General features: G+C 41.9%; 1 protein-coding gene across 2 annotated transcripts in view; it reads right to left on the reverse strand.

Moving 5' to 3' along the window:
* Nucleotides 1-213: 213 nt before the first annotated feature.
* Nucleotides 214-21,267, reverse strand: part of BCL2 (BCL2 apoptosis regulator) — a 92,373-nt gene continuing 71,319 nt past the window's right edge. The window contains exons 3-4 of one of the 2 annotated variants that reach the window (XM_074899577.1): nucleotides 8,234-8,243; nucleotides 214-1,607 (exon numbers count right to left, since the gene is read on the reverse strand). In XM_074899577.1, coding sequence (XP_074755678.1) covers nucleotides 1,561-1,607; nucleotides 8,234-8,243 — 57 coding nt within the window. In that variant the 3' untranslated portion in view covers nucleotides 214-1,560. The remainder of the gene's footprint in view (nucleotides 1,608-8,233; nucleotides 8,244-21,267) is intronic. The other variant, XM_074899576.1, reaches the window with a different exon arrangement.

The raw sequence follows: 21,267 nt of genomic DNA on the forward strand, positions 1-21,267 counted from the left end.
GACACACTTCAGACTCTTCGGCTTCGTCGGGACTCCTGGCCCCCTCCGACTGCACAGACAGCCCCGCTTTAAAATGCATCGACACATCTGGTTTGAGAACACAGGTCTGTTTATAAAACTGTAGAATGAATACTCCGCACTAATTTTACTTGAGTTGCATTTTGTAACATGAGCAAATGACTTCACACCCCCCCCCCCCCCCTTTTCCTCCACCCTATTTTCACTTCAAACGACAGTAGGCACCTGTGCAATTGAGGTGTCAAAAAGTCTCTGTCCAGAGAGAGGATTTGGAGTTTCTTTATCATCATCTTTTCTTCTGTAGACAGTCTTAGGAAATTATTAGCATGAAATAATTTTGAGGTCGAGGGGCAGGAGGATAAAGCTCACTTTCTTTTGCTGTTAAGAAAATGAACTTGAATTTGGTGTCCAGTTTGATAAACAAGGATAGCCAGAGCTAATCTGTAACTCAGCTGAGGTCTGCTTCTTGCCAAATAAAATTAAGATCTTTTTCAACTTTCAGGGATTTAGAAACCGCATCTAATTGGTTTCAAACCCCTGGAGGAACTCAGTAAGTAAACAGGATTATTTGCAGATATGAGCCCACTAAAGTGGGACACAGGTCAGGTCTTCAGACTCCAGCTCTGCTCTGTTGAAGCAGGCACTTAAGGTCTCCTGATGTTTCTGTGTCAGTAGCCGCAAAAAATGTTTTACTGCTGAGAAAATCATTGGAACAACAATTTCCTTCAAGCCCCAAAGATTTAACTTCACACTTCCATTAAAAAAAAAGTATTCGAGTTGACATGTATTAGGGTATTGTGATTATGATGTGATGGCACAACTGGTAACTTGAAAACACATGTTTACAAGGCATAGGCAATCATACTGTTCTCCTGGAGGGATAGCCAGGTGTCCTTCAAGAAGTTGCCATCTTGACTCCACGTATGTACCATGTTGAATCGTTTACTCTGTCAGTTCTTGCCAGCAGGACAGGGTGAGAACTTTGTTCATGCTGACCTTGTCTTTCAGATCCCTCCCAGCCACCCAGAAAATACATGAGAAATCCATACAATTACGCAGCATTTAGCAGCTCAAGTAACTGCCCTCATACGTGTAAGCAGGTAGGTCTTTGTCAGTATATTTGCTCTCCTTGATAAAATAATCCAGCCAGTTGCATTAATTAAAAAAAGAACCAAAAAGACTTTGGGGCTCATTAAAGTTAAGAATAACAACATGATGTGATGACAGATACAACTTGCAGAGTTTCTGAAAATAGCAGGTTAAAATGTAAATATCTTTTAATAAATAATTTTCCTGCAATGTAAAAATAAATGATATTTCCTTTGGCAGTAATAGCTGATTTAATCTTTAGCTGGGAATTTGTTTTGCTCATAAAATATCATTGTGCTACAGAAAAAAAAATATTATTTTGTTGTTTTGAAAAACTTTTGTAATCCATGTTAAACTGGGTGACTCTACTTATGTCCGAGATAAGCGCCAAGAGTGATGCAAGCTCCCACCAGAACCAGACTCAGGATAGTCTTCAGAGAGATCCAGGAGAAATCAAACAAAGGCCTCACACTGTTGCCATACAACTCGACGAAGGCATCCTAGGAAGGGAAATAACGGAATATCAGAATTGCAGTAACTTTTTCAGAGAGGGAGGTCAACTTCTTCACACTCAATGGTTGTCCAGAAATCACGCCGGCACAAAAAACCCCCACAAACCTATTAAAATAGTGATTTGGGAGCTACGTTTTCGTGCAGTTAAATATTGCTGTAATTACTTGCAGTCGTGACTTCTACTTTAGGCATGTCCAGTGTAAAATATAACAGCAGCGTTTTAAAATATGAATACCACCATTTTGGCTCCTGAATGCTGTATATACAAACATATGCAAATGAGGTAAACAGACCTTCATTCCCCAAACCTTTCATTTCCACTGGACATGGGGCATCTATATTGCCGGTCAGCTTCACTGAAAATAAGGCAGTATTTATCTGGTTCCCTTGGGATGGGTTCAGAAGACTACATGTAGTAGCCACACATGCTTCTTCCATACAAACTGAACCTGTTAGGATTGTGTTACCAGTTTGATGGTCTTTCACAACTGTCACCAAAACAGGTGACACCTTGGTCCCGTTCTCCTACTAATCATGCCTTGGACGTGGTGGTGGTCTAGGCGTAGGGTGTGTTGGCATACCAGCTCATCTGAAAGCCCTGCCTATAAAAGAGCAATCTAGCCATGGGATCATCTTGTCAGTCCGACTTGCCCTCCAGCCTACAGACAAGACATTCAGCTAGAGGAAGAGGAGAGGAGGTATAGAGTGATGCCACTTCTCATGGCTGCCCACAAGTCACCTGGTGTGAGGTGGAGGGGGTGTTCTCTCCCTCAGCCCAGTCCAAACCACCCTGCATTCTTCCTTCAAACTGCAGCCCTCCATGTTTGGAGAGCTGTTTTGTAAAGCTGCTCTGGGAAAGTCTGGAGGTGCTTGCAGGCACTGAATGGAAAGGATGTTTAAAGGTTTTGTGACTCATAAATACAATGGGGTTTGACTGGGTTAGTGATCAGATTGGTGATACTCTGCACACAACGCCTTTCTTCCAGGCTGCAATTTCTAATAAGCATGAAGCTCCAGAGCATTAATGAGAGACTTATTTACAGATAAATAATACTCTAAGGCAAGAAAGCCGTAAATAGCGAAGCTGAATGACTTGAAAAATGTGACAAAACCCATAGCATCGTTAAGGGCAACTCTTATTGTGCAGCCAGTCAAGGTCTGCTCCCTACAGAGATAAACACATGAAATAGATATCTAATGTGGGAGGTTCTGTCTCTATCTTTATTACTCTAGACTTCCCATTTTTGGTAGAAGTTAACATTCTCTATGTTTTAGCGTCTTTAGCAATTTTGTAATGTTACTGTGCTAGGAGGTAACCTGCTTTCTAAAAATGCGCCTATGTAATGCTTCATAACAGAAATTAAGGAGAGAAAGGTATCCATTATTAATATAAACCTTTCAGCCAAGTTAGTTTTCTGTAAATTATGTAGTTAAATTAGCCTACATCATTAGCCATCTCTAGTTATTGTAAGAATAAGAGCATTTGTTGTTTTACCACGAGAGGGCGTGTAAGGTTTTTTAATATTTTGCCATTTTGACTCCTGTTCATAGACAGAGTGAGATTCAGACTAATAATAAATATTTACTTCCAAAATACGTTATTACATTAATTAATATTAGTGTATGCTGTAGGTAAGAGTAGGTGTCAGGAGGTAAGAGTCGTTAACAGAATAGCTATAGGCTTTGACTAACAGATTGACCTGAAAATACATCTGCCTCCTGCTATTTCTCAATGTTTGTTCCTCCTGGCAATCATTTTCAAACTTGGGTTTCCAAAGGTATATTCTTAAGTGAAAGCAGCTTAACCTTTGGGGGGAATGTTTTAATGCAAACTCTTCATTCTGGAGAAAATTTGGCAACTTTTGCTTAGCTGCCTGGGACATTTGCAAACTCTGGCCTTAATATTCTGCTGTGCTGTTGCAGAGCTGAAAAAGCACACTCAGTTTGCTGTGCAGCTCTTTGGAAAGCTGCTTTTATTTCTCCTTAAGGCTATGAAGTAACACAATATCCTAAAATGTTACAGACTGGGCTAAATCCTGTTGTCGCCAGTGCAGACTCACTGACTTCCATGGGAGCTTTGTCTGTATAAGGAGTTCAAGATTGGGCCTTATAAAAATAAAAGGGTAAAGTTCAACACTTAGTGATATTATTATGGGTGGAAAAGAGAGGAAATGAAAAAAAACCCCCATGGAAATGCAAGTCGTGAAAACATTTTAGCGTTAAGATTTTCTTTCTGTGGGGAAGGTCTCACTTCTGTATATTCATGACAGCCGATGCATAAACAGTATCAATATCAGAATGAGCATATTTTGTGCCTCCCTTCTATCCCAGTTTAGGAACATTCCTCCCAATTTGTCTGGGAGACCATTTCTAATGATCCAGTAGAGCTCCTGGCGTTGGGTATGAAGATGGACGGAGGCTTACAGTAAAACTTGAGGACAAGGCAAAAGTACAGCATAACCTATGTCTCAAAAGAGGAATGTTAACAAAAAATGTGCAGCATGCAGTATTTTTTTGTCTGAGATTATTACAACAATAACATGAACCCAACCTAATGGTGTCTGCACTATATATTACAAGTAGCTCTTTATGATCGTTCCCCCTCCCCTTCTCAAACATCCTGATTAGGCCTATTTCCGAAGCTTGTTTGAACAGCCTGTCACTATTTGTTTAAGTTTCAAACCTGTTTTAAATAAACACATGTCCATTTTATGTACTAAAACAAGGCGGGGGGGGGGGGGGGGGGGGGGGGGCGGGGGGGAAGTATGACCCCTTGCTGAAAGCTATTTTAGCACAAAGAAAACCCTAAACAGAATCTCAACTGTTTCATAAGTTTTGTACCCTTCTATAAACCGATGTATTTGTCGCTGGATTTTTGTCGCCTAAACCAGTCTGTTTAAAATAAAAAGAATCTCTGCTAAAACAAATAAGATTAGGAAAATTGCTTGAAACACTTGATGTCCTCTGAAAAGCACTCTTTATAATGAAAGCAAGGGTCCCCTTGGCAAATAGACTGAGGCAAGTTCTGGCTTGGTCAACCTTTCTGAAGTCTTGCACAATTGGAAAGAAAATGGTTGCAGACCTTGTTTTTAAGACCCACCTATTCAAAAGTTAATGGAAAGTTATATCCTGGATGTAAAATTATATCAAGGTAGTTAAAAATTATATGGAAAAGAACTCTTCATTCAGTTCTGTGAGTTTTTAAAAAGTAATTTCTTAAGAAGCTTTTATCAAGTCAAATAGGTCCATTGCTGGTTTACTGTGCAACTTTACGTCGACTGTTTCTGTGAAGCAAGAAAAGTGGCAATGGGGAAGGGAAAGATGCTCTGCCTAAGCTCCTTCTAGCACCAAAGCACCTGAGATGCCTGCCTCACCTACCTGGTCTTGATTGGCAGGCCAGGAAGATTGCCCTGAGGTCACCCCTCGCTGCCTTCTTGCCTGTTGAGCTACATGCAGGGAGGACATAGTGTGTTCCTGGCTGGAGTTCCTGGGATTTGCAGGGAGCCCAGGGCAAAAGTGGAGTTTGTCACCCTGGGAGGATTAGGAGGCGTAATAGTGCACTGAGTCATGGCAGTCTCAAAACAAAGCATCACGCTACCCGCTCTTCCACTGGCCCAAATTCGGCAGCTCTGATCCAAGAAACAAATATCATCTTTAATTACACAGGAATTCTTTGCTTTTGCATTGAGCTGAGTTTGTTCAGTCTCAGTCCTTTTGCAACACAGCCTTCACCCCTGCTTGAGAGGCAAGGCATAGCTTCCCCGCCGCAGAGAAGTACATACTTCTCATAGGCCAAGCCCAGCGCAGCATTGCAGATCTGACAGCTCCTTATTGAAAATATGGAGGGAGAAGGCAGTTTCAGCCTGGCATTTCTGACTGAGGGGGCGGTGAGGAGAGCAAACATGAGGAAGTAAAGGTTTCCTTTTTCTACCTGAATCAAACAGCTGGTGAGGAAGTGACTTTATTTCCCTCGTTATCATTGGGTTGGCAGGATATCCTCTTGAGCCACATTGTATTGAATGAAGAGCTGGTGAGACTTCCATTTTACTGAACGGGAATTGCCTTGCGGCTATTTTACGTTGCCCTCCCTGTGACTCCAAAACAAACAAATAAACACACACTAGCTCCTAGCTTTTGAAGAAACTTGCACAGGTCTGAACAAGGCAGCTTTGCCACATGGTACGGGGCAGGAGAGGGAACGGCATAAGCTCCGATGCCAAGGATTAGCAGCTGAATGACTTTTCCTTTACCCCTGCCTCCATACAAGCAACACGAATTCTCATAAAAGCTTTTATTCTTGAATAGTAACTCATTTCAGAAAGAGTTTCAGGAGGGAGGGAGTTGACAGAGCTGGTTAAATCGTCCCGTGTTTTCAACGCAGTGAAACCTCATTAAAATGTCATCTTGAAGCTAACAAGAAAAGTTCTTGGAACACAAAAAGTAGACAAATCTGTAGCTGTTATTTTCCCAAAGAGTTTATGGGTCTTTTATGCAAGCCTAACTTGTGAGTACATGCAAATAAGGACGGCTCAGACCTTGACTGTGTTGTGCTGAGGTGTGGCTTTTCATGACATCGGTATCTTTAGAGAGGCCGATATCTTTTTATGCCTGGGAGTGCCAACATGCTGGCAGTCCAGCCAGGTGCACGTTATCGAATTAAAATGGGAAGGAAAAGAAGGTGTCACCACACAAGCCCTGCTGACCACAGGCAGAGAAGCTGCCTGGGGAGTGACTTCAGCATGTGCACCCCTGATCAAATCCCCATCCAGATTTTTCTCTTCCCCCCTGACCTTTGCCTGTGCTAGAAATGGGTCTGTTTTGAATTCTCTGTTTTCACAATATCCGACACAGTCTTAGGTCTGCAGCTGACGTGTTAGTTGCTGGTTGCATACCCTTTTCTTTTTCCAGTGATATCTGAAGTTTCTGACCTTGGACAAAACTGGTTCTCATCACAGTGACCTTACCTAGCTTCTTTGTTCCTTGTCCTTGCTATCTGTTTGTATAAATTCTTGCATCAGTGAGCCTGTGATCTTGGGGACATATCTAGCAACTCCTAGTCTTGCCAGGATCTTACAGAAGTCTGTGTGAATTGAAATTGGTGACAACACCATTTGCATAAGGCTGACTGAATATGGCACTCAGATGGAGACATCTAAGGAGCAAGGATTAATCGTGATTAGGTTTGTTCATGAAAACTGATGTATATGCTTAGAAATATGTAAATGTGAGTGGTTATACTAACGAGGATGACAATTCCTCTTATCCACGCTCCCAGAGAATGTCCGTGCTAGCAGGCAGATTTCCTCCAGACCTGTGAGATGAAGGACAAACCCAGGCTTTGAGGAATGATCAAGCCATCTCTTTAAACACAGGACTTGTAAGGTGTTGAACATTCAGTTTGCATGGAAACCCATGCCGTGTTCAGACTAGGCTGCATTCTTGTTAAACCAAGTCAGCATGAGAAATGTTTCAGTAATTTAGTCTTGGCATCTCTACTTAATTCAGTTAGACATGGCTCTGCAATATGCAAAAGCTCAGACCTAATGGAGGCTGCCTTGTTTTCTTATTCCTGGAAAGGCCCACACTCCAATGAGGTATTTCTGCCATCAGCATAACAGCTGTAATGTCACTGCAGCAGCTAGCTGGTGTATTTAATGGGTGCCACTTCTGAGGGAGCAATATTAGCATTAATGAGAGAAAGAAGGAGAGAAGGCCTTCTGGGCAAAATCCCTGATGTTCAAACAACATGGTCAAAGCTGCTCTACTCAATCCTTCACAATTTTCTTTTCACACCTTTTGTGGATTGATAATCCTATTCACCTAATTTGCTGTTTGTTTGCATCAACATTTAACAGTCTTAGTTTTACTTGCTGAAGGTACCCTACTTAGGCAGAGTGCTAAAAACTCTGTGTAACTCATACCTAGAAGATCAATGTATCCCTGCACATATTTTCAGGAAGCTTGGTTGCACTGAGAACTGTTCAGTTTTAGGCCACCTTCTTCTCCTTCTACTCAAATCTAACAAACCTGTTCTAGAGGGTTTACATTCACATACAACAGTAAACTTAGCAAACACCCATTTACGGATTTATGGATCACTTTGGAGGAGAGAACAAATGTCACAGAGTTTCTGGAGGGGACTCATAACATCACTCTTCCACCTGCATCCTCTGAAAAGAAGCCAGATGCATTAAGATCCCTGTCAAATATCCAGAATGACTTTAAAATGAAAATAATGACAAAACAGGTCTGAATGACAACACGGGCCTGTTTGTCTCAAAATCTTGTATAAATTCTCTGTCCTGCTTGTAACTTACTTTCAATATGAGTGCTCTTACACTGGAAACAGCCTACCTGATTTAAAAGCCCAGATCTGAAGATTTGGCTGCAGTGGGTACATCAGTAGTAGAGGGAAATGTGAACACTTCCCCTGTTACGTTCCCTGCCTTCTCCAGCTGCCTGTGCTGCTCTCAGACCACTGCAAAAGAGTTAAATCATGTAGATGCCTGAGAAATAGGAACTGAAAGTAGCTGCTTGTAGAGATGCTCAGCGTGCTGTGGCACAATGTTTGTCATCAAGGCCATGGAGGGTTTTATTTAACAAGTATGTCCACCTGTACTAGACTCGAGGCACAGGTATTAGCGGAAAGACAGAGGGGAAAGCAAGGCTGTCAGTCTGGCAAGGACAGCCTGGCTTCGGGCAGCCTCAGCCAGGAAAGGCAGAGAGTACATGTGAATGAGAAGGGTGAAGTTGAGCCAGTCTGAGCAAGTTATCCCATCAGCTGAACCGCGAGGGACCCGTCATGCATTTTTATACTTCTTGTTTTAACATCCCTCAGGGAACCAGTCCATCCTGCATTTGTTGTCTCAACACTCAGTTCTGATCCAAATCCCTTTGGCTTGACTGACTCGCACTTGGCACTGGGCAAGAGTAACACAGAGCAGGAGCGGTGGCCTTGGTGCTCCTTGGTACTCCAGCGACAACATGTCATGCAGAGCCACCAGCACCTTCTGCAGAAGTGCCATCATTCCTCACATGACCTGAAGCAGGCTCTCATTTTTTCTAGATCTTGTGACAATCAACTGATTTACAGGGGGAATGAGACAACACAGCTAAATAAAGTAATAATAAAGTAACCTCACAATAAATCTGCAATTTAATGAATAAGCACAAAAAAAGCTTATGCTGTAGACTTCAGTGGACAGTTACACTTCTACCAGCAGCCACCTGGAAAATATGAATTTGTGCATGTGTTTTCTTTGGCAGCCTACACCTCATTAGCAGCCCAAACCATTTCTGCTCACCTGTAAAAGCCTCACTTGAGGCAGAGAAGAGGCAGCATTTTTTAGTCATTGCTTTCTCTTGCCATTTCCTAAGTCAGCCCTTGGGTGCTGTACTCCACCAAGTACTGTGTCTCAGTGTTAGCTGCAGGGGAGGCAGGCATGTCCTGGCTGTCAGGCAGCCTGATGGAGCAAACTGCAAGTCCCCACCTTCCAACGCGATGCACACAAGAGTGGAGGCCTCTTGGTAGCTTGCTCTCTGTTTTCGTCATTTCACAGCTAAGTGATCATGGGAAATTAAAATAAGGGAAAGTTTCAGGTCTACATCTGCTCAGAAGAGATTGGTTTTGGTCTGGGTGCCTCCTCTCCACTCCTCCTTCTTGTCCTTTCTATCCTGTTCACCATGTGTGCAAAAGCACATGACCTGGGAGACAAATGAAGGATGAAGGAGCAGGGAAATGAACAAGGAGAGTCTGCGCAGACTAAGGCAAGTGGGAATTTAGACACATTGAACTGTCTAAATAGGAGAGGTGAAAACTGCTTGTGGCCACAATAAGCAGAATCCTACTTTTAAGCCAAGATAGCTTTATGAGTTGCCTTGCCCTACTGGGGGTGCTCATAGGTTGGGGTTGGCTGGTAAACCTTGAATTTTGGGGTTTTTGTTTTGTTATTCAAAACAGCTCTTAAATTCATTTGCATACACAGTTGTAATCTAATCCGTTAACTATGACCATTAGGTTTATTCAAATACCACCACGCAAAACCAAAATATGACAACTTAATAAAATGCAAACCACCTCTGCCCCTCCACCTCCAAAACCAACACCAAAACCAACAACGGGCATCCTACATGGGAACTGGGATCCTCCTCTCCTCCAAAAGCAAGTACCGCTGGGATGTTTGAAAGTGACACAGCTCCCACCCATATTGTATACTTTAATTCTTCTGTAAAAAGAAATAATGTCTTGTTGATACAAGAAAGGGCACAAATTCTGCATGTTTCCTTTTTGCAGGAAGCTTTAAAACTGAAAAAATGTTAGATGCTAGCAGCAGGAGAAAAAGGGTTATTCTGTACTTCAGGGGGTTTGCTGGTGTCACTGTTCTGCCCAAATCCCTCGATGGAGACATGGCTTATACCAGTTGAAGGAGTCTGCCAGCATGGTTGAAGTACCTCCCAAACAATGTGAGTTATATTGGCAAAAGGACTCCTCTATTTGGTGTAAGTCTACATAGGTCTACTTAGTGCAGAAGGAAATCATGCCAGAATAGTTATCTTTGTAGGCTAGGGATGTGATTTTTTCCCCATGAGATAGTTATGCTGGCCAGACGTTGTCATGTAGACCCTAGGAACTTTTATTTGCAAAATAAGACTGTAATTTATTTTAACCAGATGTTCAGCACTGATCTCTGTCTGTGCATTCACAGCGCACTCCAAGTAATTTTTACTGTGAAAGACATATACCTTGCACACTGGTAAGATTTTAAAAACATAGCGCTGAAACTTTAAGGCTGAGTTTATCTTTCCTTTTGGTGGTGATGTGTAGTTCCCAATGTAGTAAGCTGGTGTCCTGGGTCTTGAGATTTGCTCCTTCAGTTGGATCCTCTACAGGTCCTGTAAAGCAGAAGGCTCAGCTCTACCGTGTATCAGACATTCACATCAATTGCTGGAGCAAGTCACGCAGTTCCTTACAACCTAATGGTTGCTGGGAATATAGGGTGAGAGCTGAGTTGACCTAGGATCTCTCTTTTTAGGTAAAAAGCAGGAGGTACGAGTGCCAGTCCTTTGAAACAACAAACCCGTCTTTGTTTTCCTTCATGCCTGGTGTTCCTGAGAGGAGGCAGGGGCTGGTTCTGCTACAGGACAACGATCATCAGAGTGATCACATAGCTGTCACTGGAGCCTGAAGTACCTACCACTATCAACAAGTTAACATACACATCCTTGGGAACAGCTGAAATACAGCTTAGCCTGCATTCCTATGGCCAGTCATTCAAAACAGAAACTAAAGGATTTGGTTAACTGCTGGGTTTTTTTTAATAAGCCTGCATGTCCTTGCAGATCATTCACAAAGGGCTAAGCATTTACATTTCCTGTTGACATCCTTTGAAAGAGAGAATGCCAATGGAAATTGGATCTTTTAATGAACAATTTCTGTGGACAGCAAGTCAGATAAAAATTCATGAAGGACTTAAATCTATCACTGTGACCTTAAACTAACAGCACGAGGAAGCAGAAGGCCATTAACTTAGGCAGGAAAGACTGGTAATTGCTTCATGTGTTGGTGTTTCCAAGTGAGTAGAAATCTAATGCAAAATTTCAGATACTCAAAGGAAAGAATAAAAAACAAAATCAGGAGTATCAGCCAAGAAAAAAACCAAATGCATTACCTATGAAATCAGTCTTGAAAGCTTTCCCACTTTCTAAAATAAGTAAGATCCCACAGACCGGAAACTGCAGATCAAAATTGATATAAGGTCCTAAACTTTATAATTTACTTTTTTAAATACTTCTAAGTGCAGGTGAGTCCACACAGCAGAATGCAGTTCTATGGAGGAAGAGACAGCTCACCTTGCACTGAAGAAGCAAACTCAGGGGCAGGTAGAGAGGTGCAAGCGCTATATTAGGTTCATAATCCAGGTGGCCTAACTATTCCTGCTGTGAAACTAGTACAACCACTGTTTAAAGGCAGCTCAAGTACCCCTGTGCAGTGCTGTGCTGTGCTGTGTGGATATGCCTGGAGGCATTACTGGAGAAAAAATGATAGATCCTGCTGCACGCAGAGTCTTATGGCACCGCCTTCCCCATACGTCAACGTGCGCTGTGACTCTTGAGCCTACAGCTGTTGCTGAAAGGCCAGTCTCTCTTGCCCAGTCACTTCAAAGTAGCCTCAAGAATTTAATTAAATCATTAATCTGCAATTAAAGAGCTACCCTTGCTTAAGAGACAGAGGAAGTGACTACAAGAGCTGAGGGATTCATGTGTAGTAGAAGGAAAGGGACTAGATCTGGAAGCTGGTACAGCAATCATCTAGAAGGATGACCACAAATAACTCCTATGTGGCAACCACCTCCTGCATCTGTCTCTCTTCGGGTGATGACCTCTGCCCATCTGGATGCTTTTTTCATTGGAGTTCTGCCACTGCTGTCAACATGCTGCTTCTCTCCCAGATCTTCCATCACTATTATCTGCTGCTTCTACCCTTGAGCGGAAAGGAACAAGAATCGTTTCCATCAGTTTTGCATCAATAGGGGCTTCTTACCACAGGGGTAACTCAGCTGGCAATTTATGTCTGGCATCTAGTGTGTAAGTAGCATAACCCACCCAGGAGCGGCCTTCAGAACCTCCTATAATTAACTGTTGCTGCTATAAGTTTAGACAAACCCAGGAAATCACATGCAAAATTCTGTCTGATTTGCTATCTAATCTTCTTCTATCTAGGTTCTTATACCACACACATTGCTGTAGTATCTGAGCATCTTGGTGCCTGGATGCAATTCATTTAAACCATTTTCAAGCTAGCATTCTAAGCTGCAGTCCCAACACTTTTCCTACATGCAGCCAACTGTTTTGCTATGAGCAAACTGAGAAGCTTCTTCAAAGGCTCCCTGAACATACCAGCTTCTCTTGTCTTCCTTTCCAAGATAATGTAAGGTTGGGAAACTTGCCAAGCATCACGCTAAAGCAAAAGAGACGTTCACATTGTAGTGAGTACAGGAGCCAAGGGAGCCCAGTCTGCCAGAATGTTATTGTAGCGTTCTCAAGAAGCTCATGGCATTAAAACTTCATTTTGTTGTGTGCCTGTCTGTCTGTCTAGGAGATGCTCCACTGGAGGCCAGAAGGTCATTGCTTCCTCAGTATTAAATATAAGTGTCTTGGCCAACTACAAACCATTTGTTAGCTTCAAACTTTCGAGTCAGTTTTCTTTCTTTTTCTTTTAAGATTGGAGGCGTTTGATCCTGCGGTTGCTGTTGCTTGAAACAGAACTTCTGCTTTCACGAGGATTTTAGATATACCCTTTTCTGATGACCGCACAATCAAAGCAAGAACACAAACAGGGACCAGCAGTCAAAAAGGTGATGAAAAGAAGCTGTATTATTTCTGGATGAGAAATACTAGATATGGGTTTGATTGATTTAAGCCCAAGTAAGGGAAGAGAAAAGTTCAGAACTTATCTACATTTAACAGTAAAGAACCAATCCTCCCCCTAGGAGGAACCATTTATACTGATATCAAAGTGCATTCTGACTCATTAACTGAAATATGTTGTGCTGGTGGAAGACAGTTATATCAGCAAGATTTTGTCTACATAAGGGTTTGCACCAGTATAATTTATATCCATCAAAAAAGTCAGATGCATAACCAACATGGGCGTACAGTAGAGTGCAAACCAGACATGAAACACAGGGGGCAACTTGCAGGCCAATGTTTTGGACTATGCGTATGATTTTTACAAATTTGTGTTTTAAAAGTTCCTGTATGTCTATAATGAGAGCAGTTAAAATTAAAAAAAAAAAAATCTAGAACAACACAAGCATCAAGAAACTAAAAGAAAACCAAAGCCCCTTCATTTTTTTGGCTATTTATTTCCACAGCTTTAGCCATAGAGTTGGGGGGGGTGGGGGGGGGGAGGGGAAAAAGCTGAACTGAGCCTGTGATCACGGCATTAAGTTGATTTGACTATTAGAAAACCTTAATTTAAATCTTCCCCAAGGGTTTTCTGGTATTTATTTCCTTATTTACTTCTTGAGCCTATTTAATACTTTGACCTGAAGGAAGAAGACTTTGCACAAGCAAGAGGATTACAGGTTCAAATTAGTTAAAGATGAAACAAATCTATTGATTTATTAAAGTCCAGCGTTCTCAGTGTCACCAGTGATACTATCATATATTAAACTGTTAATATGCTTGAAGTGAAGAAAAAAGACATTTTCAGCATAAGTTACGGATGGCTTTTGATTGGAAAAAATACACTGCTCCTTTTCATCCTTTTTGCCTAATGTTTTCTGTCCTATCCAAATGGCCTTCCTATGTATGTAACAACTATGGGAGGCTCTTCTCATGACTCTCCGACCCTATACATTGATTTTCGTCTAATTTTGTCATCTTTATCCACTCCCAAATTGCACCTTTTAACTTGCACCCCTTTCATTAATTGGGTTTTTTTGCATGCTTTATTCCTATAATTGCTTTCTTTCTTGTGTGTGTTTCTTCAGGTATTCCTTGTATGATTCCTTCTTTCTATGGCCATGTAACCTTCCTTCATTCATTACCTCTGTTCTCACTATTCATTTTCATGTATTCAGTAGTACCTTGCACAATTTCTGCAAAGCATTTGTGCATACACAATTTATGCCTTTCTTTGCTGGTATATTGCTTATTCCCGTCTATAGAGTTGAACTTAGTGGAGACAAATACATGATTGTCACCATGCCAGCTAATCATGCTTGAGCTGTGGTCCCAGCAGGTTTTAACTGCAGCTGGCTGCTACAATGCTGAGTGCAGCTTAGGTGGATGTAATTGCCCAGTCACTGTGGGCTTTGTGCCAAGGGGACTCTTAAAGGTTGTGCTGTGACACAGTGGTAGCTCACAGTGAAGACTAGCCCTGCCTTGTACTTGGTGAGACTTCAATACCCAGTTTGTGCCTTGAATAAACCTAAGCTGAGGTGGTGTTCCTCTAGAAGCAAGCAGGGTTGGGTAGCAGTGTTTGAAACAAGGCTTAGTACAAACACCAGTTGTGTCTGGTTTGCTGTGAAGCCAACACAAAACTGTGCTCAGAAAGCAGGGATATCTGGGCACTGGACAGCTGTAGTTCAGCTCTGCTCAGTCAATCCTAGTATGTGGAAAGTGCAGGGCATCTATGTGTTTTACCAAGAAGCTGGTAGCCGCTCAGCCATCTGAGAAGCCCTCTGAAGGCTTTCACACTCCTGGAAGGAGGAGCAGCTCATAAAGCTGTGTTTAGTACTTCACCTCCGGTCAATTTTTAAGGGTAGATTTAGGAGGAGAAAGATGAAATTGCTCTTTAATTAATTTATTAGATAATAAAATAGGTACTTATGTCACAATTTTTAAAGAAAACAAAATATCATCACCTCAAAGAGACAAAATATATGATCCATGAATATAAGAGCTGCTACTGAATTAGCCTTGTGGTCCACCTAGATGTTAAGACTTGGTGAGTCAGCTGCAACCAACTTCTGATTATAATACCTGAGTTAAGACTAGTTTCTATCTTTTGTGTATCACTCTTTCAAGATGCTGTCGCGTCAAGTGTCAAGAAATGTCTCTTCTAATCTCTGTGCCTCCTATCTATTTGGCCAAGCACAGGGGAGTAGCTAAAGTCCTTATTACCACGATTTTGTTAACAGTTCTTTTGAGTTCAACATTGCTCACTCTGTTTCCATCTCTTAAGCTGGATATTAGCAACACAGACCTGCTAATGTTTTTGCTTTCCAAAAGTTGTTAAAATGCTCTGGAATTTCTAGTTTAGCATTTATTTATTTGTTTTCAGAGATTCAGCTGCATAGTCCTTCCCACTTAAAGTTCGGCTAAATAATGTTCATGTTATCCCTCTATACAGCAGTATCTCCTCTGCCTCTGTGGCCAGTCTTTCTTTCCTGAACAGTTTGTAGGTAGATAATGATGTTGTTCTACTACATTTCCCTACCACCTATTATTATTGAAGCCATCCTCCACAGCAAAATACTCCAATTGTTCTTTTGCTGTTAAGCTTGTTACATTTGTCTAAATACTTACGCTTATTCAACTCCTTTTTCTGATGCCTTCCCAGTTTTACTGAATTCCCTTTTATACAGTTACCAAAATTACGACTCTCCAATGGTTGTAATTGGCATTGCGTTCTCTGAATTCACAAGATGCTGCCATACATACAGATGTCTTTAATAGACATATCTGACTAATATGTTCCCCAGATCCTCATAACTTCTGGCTTATTTGCAGGATCTACTTCTGTTCTGGTCCTCTCCATTTTCTAGGCTCTCCTTTCCCCAGAAGGTTTTCTCACTCTCTATCTAACAAACTAAAACGCCTTCCTGCACAGTCTTTTCTGGCCACACTCAGAACTGGCATAGATCTCACTGCCTCATCAGGCTTGCATATGAAACTGGGAATGACTGAGTCAAAGCCATTAGCCTTGTCTCAGACTCGCAGTTTTCTATCTAGCCAAATGATGTTAGTTCCCAGACAGTGTCTCTTACTTACTGGTAAGAAAAGCTCATCCGGTGTCTCGTGATATCCATTGTTTTGGCTGAAATTAAGAAGCCTCCTGAGTTCATGTTCCTCATGACTACATTCCTGGGGATAACTGGGGGTGTTTGTCTCACCAGTCTCATTTTGATCAGTGGCAAAAGCTATCTTAATTGGGAAAGAATCACATTTTCTGCCAGACAGAGATGATGTGACCTTCCGCTCTACAGCCGAGCTTTTCTCCCATCAGGAGGCTGGGTCCTTAAAACAAAGCACTGGCCAGCTTGTGCCTAAGAGCCACCCTTCCCCTCCCAGATGACCTTTCAGCTTCTGAGCTTCCTCAATTCCTCACAGACATTTGTGGGATTTCAAAATATTTGAAAGTAAAGAAGCAGAAGCTTTGTAAGATCAAGGGTCCTTAACAGAAGGTAAGATATTTTAACCAGTTCCCTAGTCACAGTAAGAGTTACTATCTTTAAATCTACTTGCTTAAGTTTTTGTAAAGTGGTGGGCTTTTGGTTGGGCACATAACTGTCGGTACTGTATTGCCTGAGAGAGTTCTTAGGCTCACTGTAATGTATCTCATTTCTTAAATCTTAAAAAAATATGCTTTCAAGTCAGATTCCTAAACACATGAGTAGACACCTAAACGAACAGACTGGGTTTCACAGAGGGGACCTCCTGGCTTGGTTGTCTGAAGTTAGGTAGGTGCCAAGCATTGAAAGTCTTGGGTCCAATAATACATTACAAAGCTACAGTTTGAATGGGGACAGAGGAAGTTAAATTGCTGATCCTATTTCTAAAATTTTAATAGTTAGTAATAATTGCATTTATAATAATATAATTGTTGGGATTTAAAAAATCTTTTCTGAAAATTCTGTTTGAATTTTCTGCACTATTTATTTGACAAGGATCAGAGTAGAGCAATGAGACTATGAAAAAAGAAAAAACTTTTCAATAGGGAGGGCACTGGAACTATTCATATTAGTAAGTAACCAACTAACTGAACAAGGACTGAATGAGTGACAGGGAGAGAGAATGTAGGGATGAAGATTCAGCACTCCCAGTCCTCATCATGCAAGAAATTGAGGGATTTCAATCACAAAAGGAAAGACAGGAAATTCAAAGCTGGTAGAAGGATGTATTTTTGCACAGGATCCACAATTAGACCATTTTATTACATAGAGTAATTAAATCAGATGAGTGCTACAGGATGTTGAGGAGTTGTTCAGCAAGCTTCAAAGAATAACTAAATATTTCTCTTAAGAGCTCTTAACAGTTATTCCAAAATAATAGTAGTAGTAGTAGTAGTAATGGTGGTAACAACAACAACAATAATAGTAATAATAATATTGGAAGCCTTATGCTTGAAGGTTTAAATCAATCTCTGAATTCTTGCTATTAGTGGGAGGTCTTCAAGGGGACTATGCAGGACAGGGGGAAGGATGGGAGAGAGAGGAGATTATCCTAAATCCACCTTTTGGGGCATTCCTTCACCTTCATCTAAAGCAGGTGGTGCTGAGCACAGGCACAGTCTGTGCTGGATGGATCATGATTTTGGTGAAGAGGGCAATTTTTAATACTTGTGTATTAGATGAACAGGGGAGCTTTGTGTCCTTCAGTGCTTTACAAAGATTTGTTCTAAACTTTTTAGTGTTCATCTAACTATAAAAGACTTTGAGACAAAACCCATGGATTCCTAAAACAAGTTTTGTATAGAAATTTAAAAAAATGAGCAACGTAGTACCTTTGACTTACAAAAAAATATAACATGTCTTTTTATCTGGAAAACTAATGTGACTATTATAGTATTAAAAAAAAAAATCCGTGCAAATTAAATGCTAGTTATAATAAAAGGTTAAGAAAATAAAAGATTTTAAAAATTGACAGGTTCTTTAATCTTAAAAGGAACATTTTCATAAAATATATAATGACAATTAAAAAGTAAACAGAATAAAAATTTGGTTTTGTCCCTGTGCTTTATCGAGATGGAAGGAATAGTAATGAAACATTTAATGACATCAACATAAAGGGAAGAAGCTGTATTAAAAAAATATTTAACTGAAAATACAACTAAACAACCTGCTAACGATACCAAATTTAAAGCTGTGTCGGGGTATAAAATGCTACTGTTCATGTATAGCTGCCTTCACTCCTTTGTCCAGCTATAGATGACTGTGACAATTAGTTGTGGTTTTTTAATTTAATTAATTACAGCAGGGGAGCAGGGTCCTGCTCTGAGGCCTGTCCCTTGTGACCTTGAGAGACGTCCCTGCACCACGCAGGGATGGAGTGGATGCTGGAGGAGACCACTGAGGTGCGGCTATGGTGCTGGGGCAGATAAGGCTCCACCAAGCCTCAAATGGCCAACTGGATCAGGGGCAGCCCGAGTGCAGGTGCTGTCACAGAGGGCCACCCACAGGCGCAGGGCCCCAGACTGTCTCCCTCAATGTGATGGCGCTGCAGAAGACAACAACCACGTTAAAGTCTGCAAGGCTGTATTGGTCTTTGCTGCTTCTCTACTCTCCCTAGAGAACTCCTTGGTTTATTTCTATTTTTCAACCTTCCTTGAATCTTCTTCATTTCCTTCCTCCCTTAATTACACATCACTACATTATATATTTTTAGATAGAGGTACGTGAGTATTTTTAATGACATCAAGTCTTTTAAAATTGCGTTCACAGAAGAGAATACAGCATATACGCCTTTAGTATGCCACAGGTAACATAGTGGTGTCTTTCTCACAGTCAGCTGGCTTCCCAAACTCCCCTCCCCCCCACCTGAGTACTTTCACTCACCTCTTTTCAGACCACTAAGCAACCACTGCTAATCACCCTTCACGCCCCATCCCACTACTTTCACTCTCAGTCATTTGCCCACTGCTCTGACTCTGCCAGGATGCACCTCACCAAACCCTTGCAGCCGCCCACCCCTTCTTACTCACCTCCTGAACCCTTTCATGCGGGCAGGGATATTCAACAGTAGCTCAGCTAGAGCTGTCGGTACTGTGGTAAATGCAGAAAATTCAAAGCGAGAGATAGAGAGGAGATAACTGAGTGTTACAGGCACTAGGAGGGAAATTCCTTAGTCAGAAGATTTAGCAAGTATGACTGTCTTGGAAGGACTGGGCAGTGCAGGGAACTCATCTGTTCGAAGCACTTCTGCAATGCAACAACTACACCCAGAGGCACATCCCCTTAGGTTCAGTAAATACAATGATGGAGAGAGAGAAAAACTCTTCCAGAAGGTGATTCAGAGAAGCAGCAGACTAATGTGGCTATTCCCAAGTTGCCTTCTAGAGAAACCTCTCTCCCGCTCTGTTGACTGTATAGGGAAAGTCCTCGCCTCTTGCCTACCTACCCCAGCAAGAATGCTTCAGCTAATCTCTGTATCTCAGTGCATCATCTGTGGATGGTGGTAATGAAGTGCTTGACTAGGGCATGTGGAGAGTGTTCCTGGAAGGTGAGTGCCACAGCAGCTGTGGAGGATCACCCGCAGTGGAAAATTATGGGTGGTTCTGCACATGCACAGAGCTGGGAAGTCCCCCACAAAGAGGTTGTCCGTGCCTGCTCCGATCAAGGAGAGATACTCTTCTCTCTGTTACTTGTGTAGAAAGGGTCATGGTATTTCCCTTTGGGAACTGTGTATCACAGTAAGTCAATTTTATCTGTGTTTATCTTAAGTGGTTTTATATTCCTGCATTAGTTTTCTGTAGCAAAAGAAAGACTTCCATTTGCATATCTCCTCAGTTTTTGAGTGGAAAATGATAACGAGAAGAAATTTCTCAGCGACTCTTCAACCTGAACATTGCTTATCTTTTCTTTCAGCCTACTGTTGAATGAAATATCATTTCAAGCTAAGGGAGGCACTATTTGACAGAACAATAGATATCTCTCCACACCTGTCAAGTTAAAGAGTAACTGGAAGGTACTATATTCAGCTCTATTACCTTACATAAGTTATTATGCAGAATCCAAACACAGTTTTCTCTGTAAATTAATCTAAAGGATAAACACTGGAGATATATGTACATCATATGTATATTTTATATATGTGTATATATACGTCAATACATGTGTATGTACATATAATGTTAAATGGTTTGAACAATTGAGTGAAAAATTAAGACCCATGTAGCAAAATTAAATTTAGTATTCTGTTACTGTTTTCCCAGCTAGTGACCATTCTCTAAAACAGAGAATAGACTATTAGTAGAGTCCACCACTGAGTGGTTACAGATGCAACATATCCATCTTAGACATTGAGCCAGCAGCGTGCCCAGGGGGCCAAGAAGGCCAATGGCATCCTAGCTTGTGTCAGCAATAGCGTGGCCAGCAGGGACAGGGAAGGGATCTCACCCCTGTACTTGGCGCTGGTGAGGCCACCCCTCGATTCCTGTGTTCAGTTTTGGGCCCCTCACTACAAAAAGGACATTGAATGACTCGAGCATGTCCCGAGAAGGGCAACGGAGCTGGTGCAGGGTCTGGAGCACAGGTCGTACGGGGAGCGGCTGAGGGAACTGGGGGTGTTTAGTCTGGAGAAGAGGAGGCTGAGGGGAGACCTCATCGCCCTCTACAGCTACCTGAAAGGAGGTTGCAGAGAGCTGGGGATGAGTCTCTTGAACCAAGTAATAAGCGATAGGACAAGAGGGAATGGCCTCAAATTGTGCCAGGGAAGGTTTAGACTGGATATTAGGAAGCATTTCTTTCCAGAAGGGGTTGTTAGACGTTGGAATGGGCTGCCAAGGGATGTGGTGGAGACCCCACCCCTGGAGGTGTTTAAGAGTCGGGTTGACATAGCGCTGAGGGATGTGGTGTAGTTGGGAACTGTCAGTGTGAGGTTAATGGTTGGACTGGATGATCTTCAAGGTCTTTTCCAACCTAGACGCTTCTGTGATTCTGTGATTGTAAAGGCTGAGTGCTAGAGTCTGCACTTCCCTTAACCACCTGTTTCAGTCACAGCCTTGAGGTCAAGCAGAAAGCGCTCCCCTGTTTTTATTCGACTTTGAGCAGGTCCTCGATGTGCTAATCTGAACTTTCCCACAGTTCAAAGAAAAATCCCCCATCTGCAAAAAGGACCCCAGAGAGAAGCTTGTTGTGTTACCAGAGGTATGAGGGTAGTATCTGCATAGAGACCAGGCAGAGTCTGGAACAGAACGGTCTA

Source organism: Athene noctua, chromosome 2 (assembly GCF_965140245.1).
Source record: "Athene noctua chromosome 2, bAthNoc1.hap1.1, whole genome shotgun sequence".
Classification (NCBI taxonomy): Eukaryota; Metazoa; Chordata; class Aves; order Strigiformes; family Strigidae; genus Athene; species Athene noctua.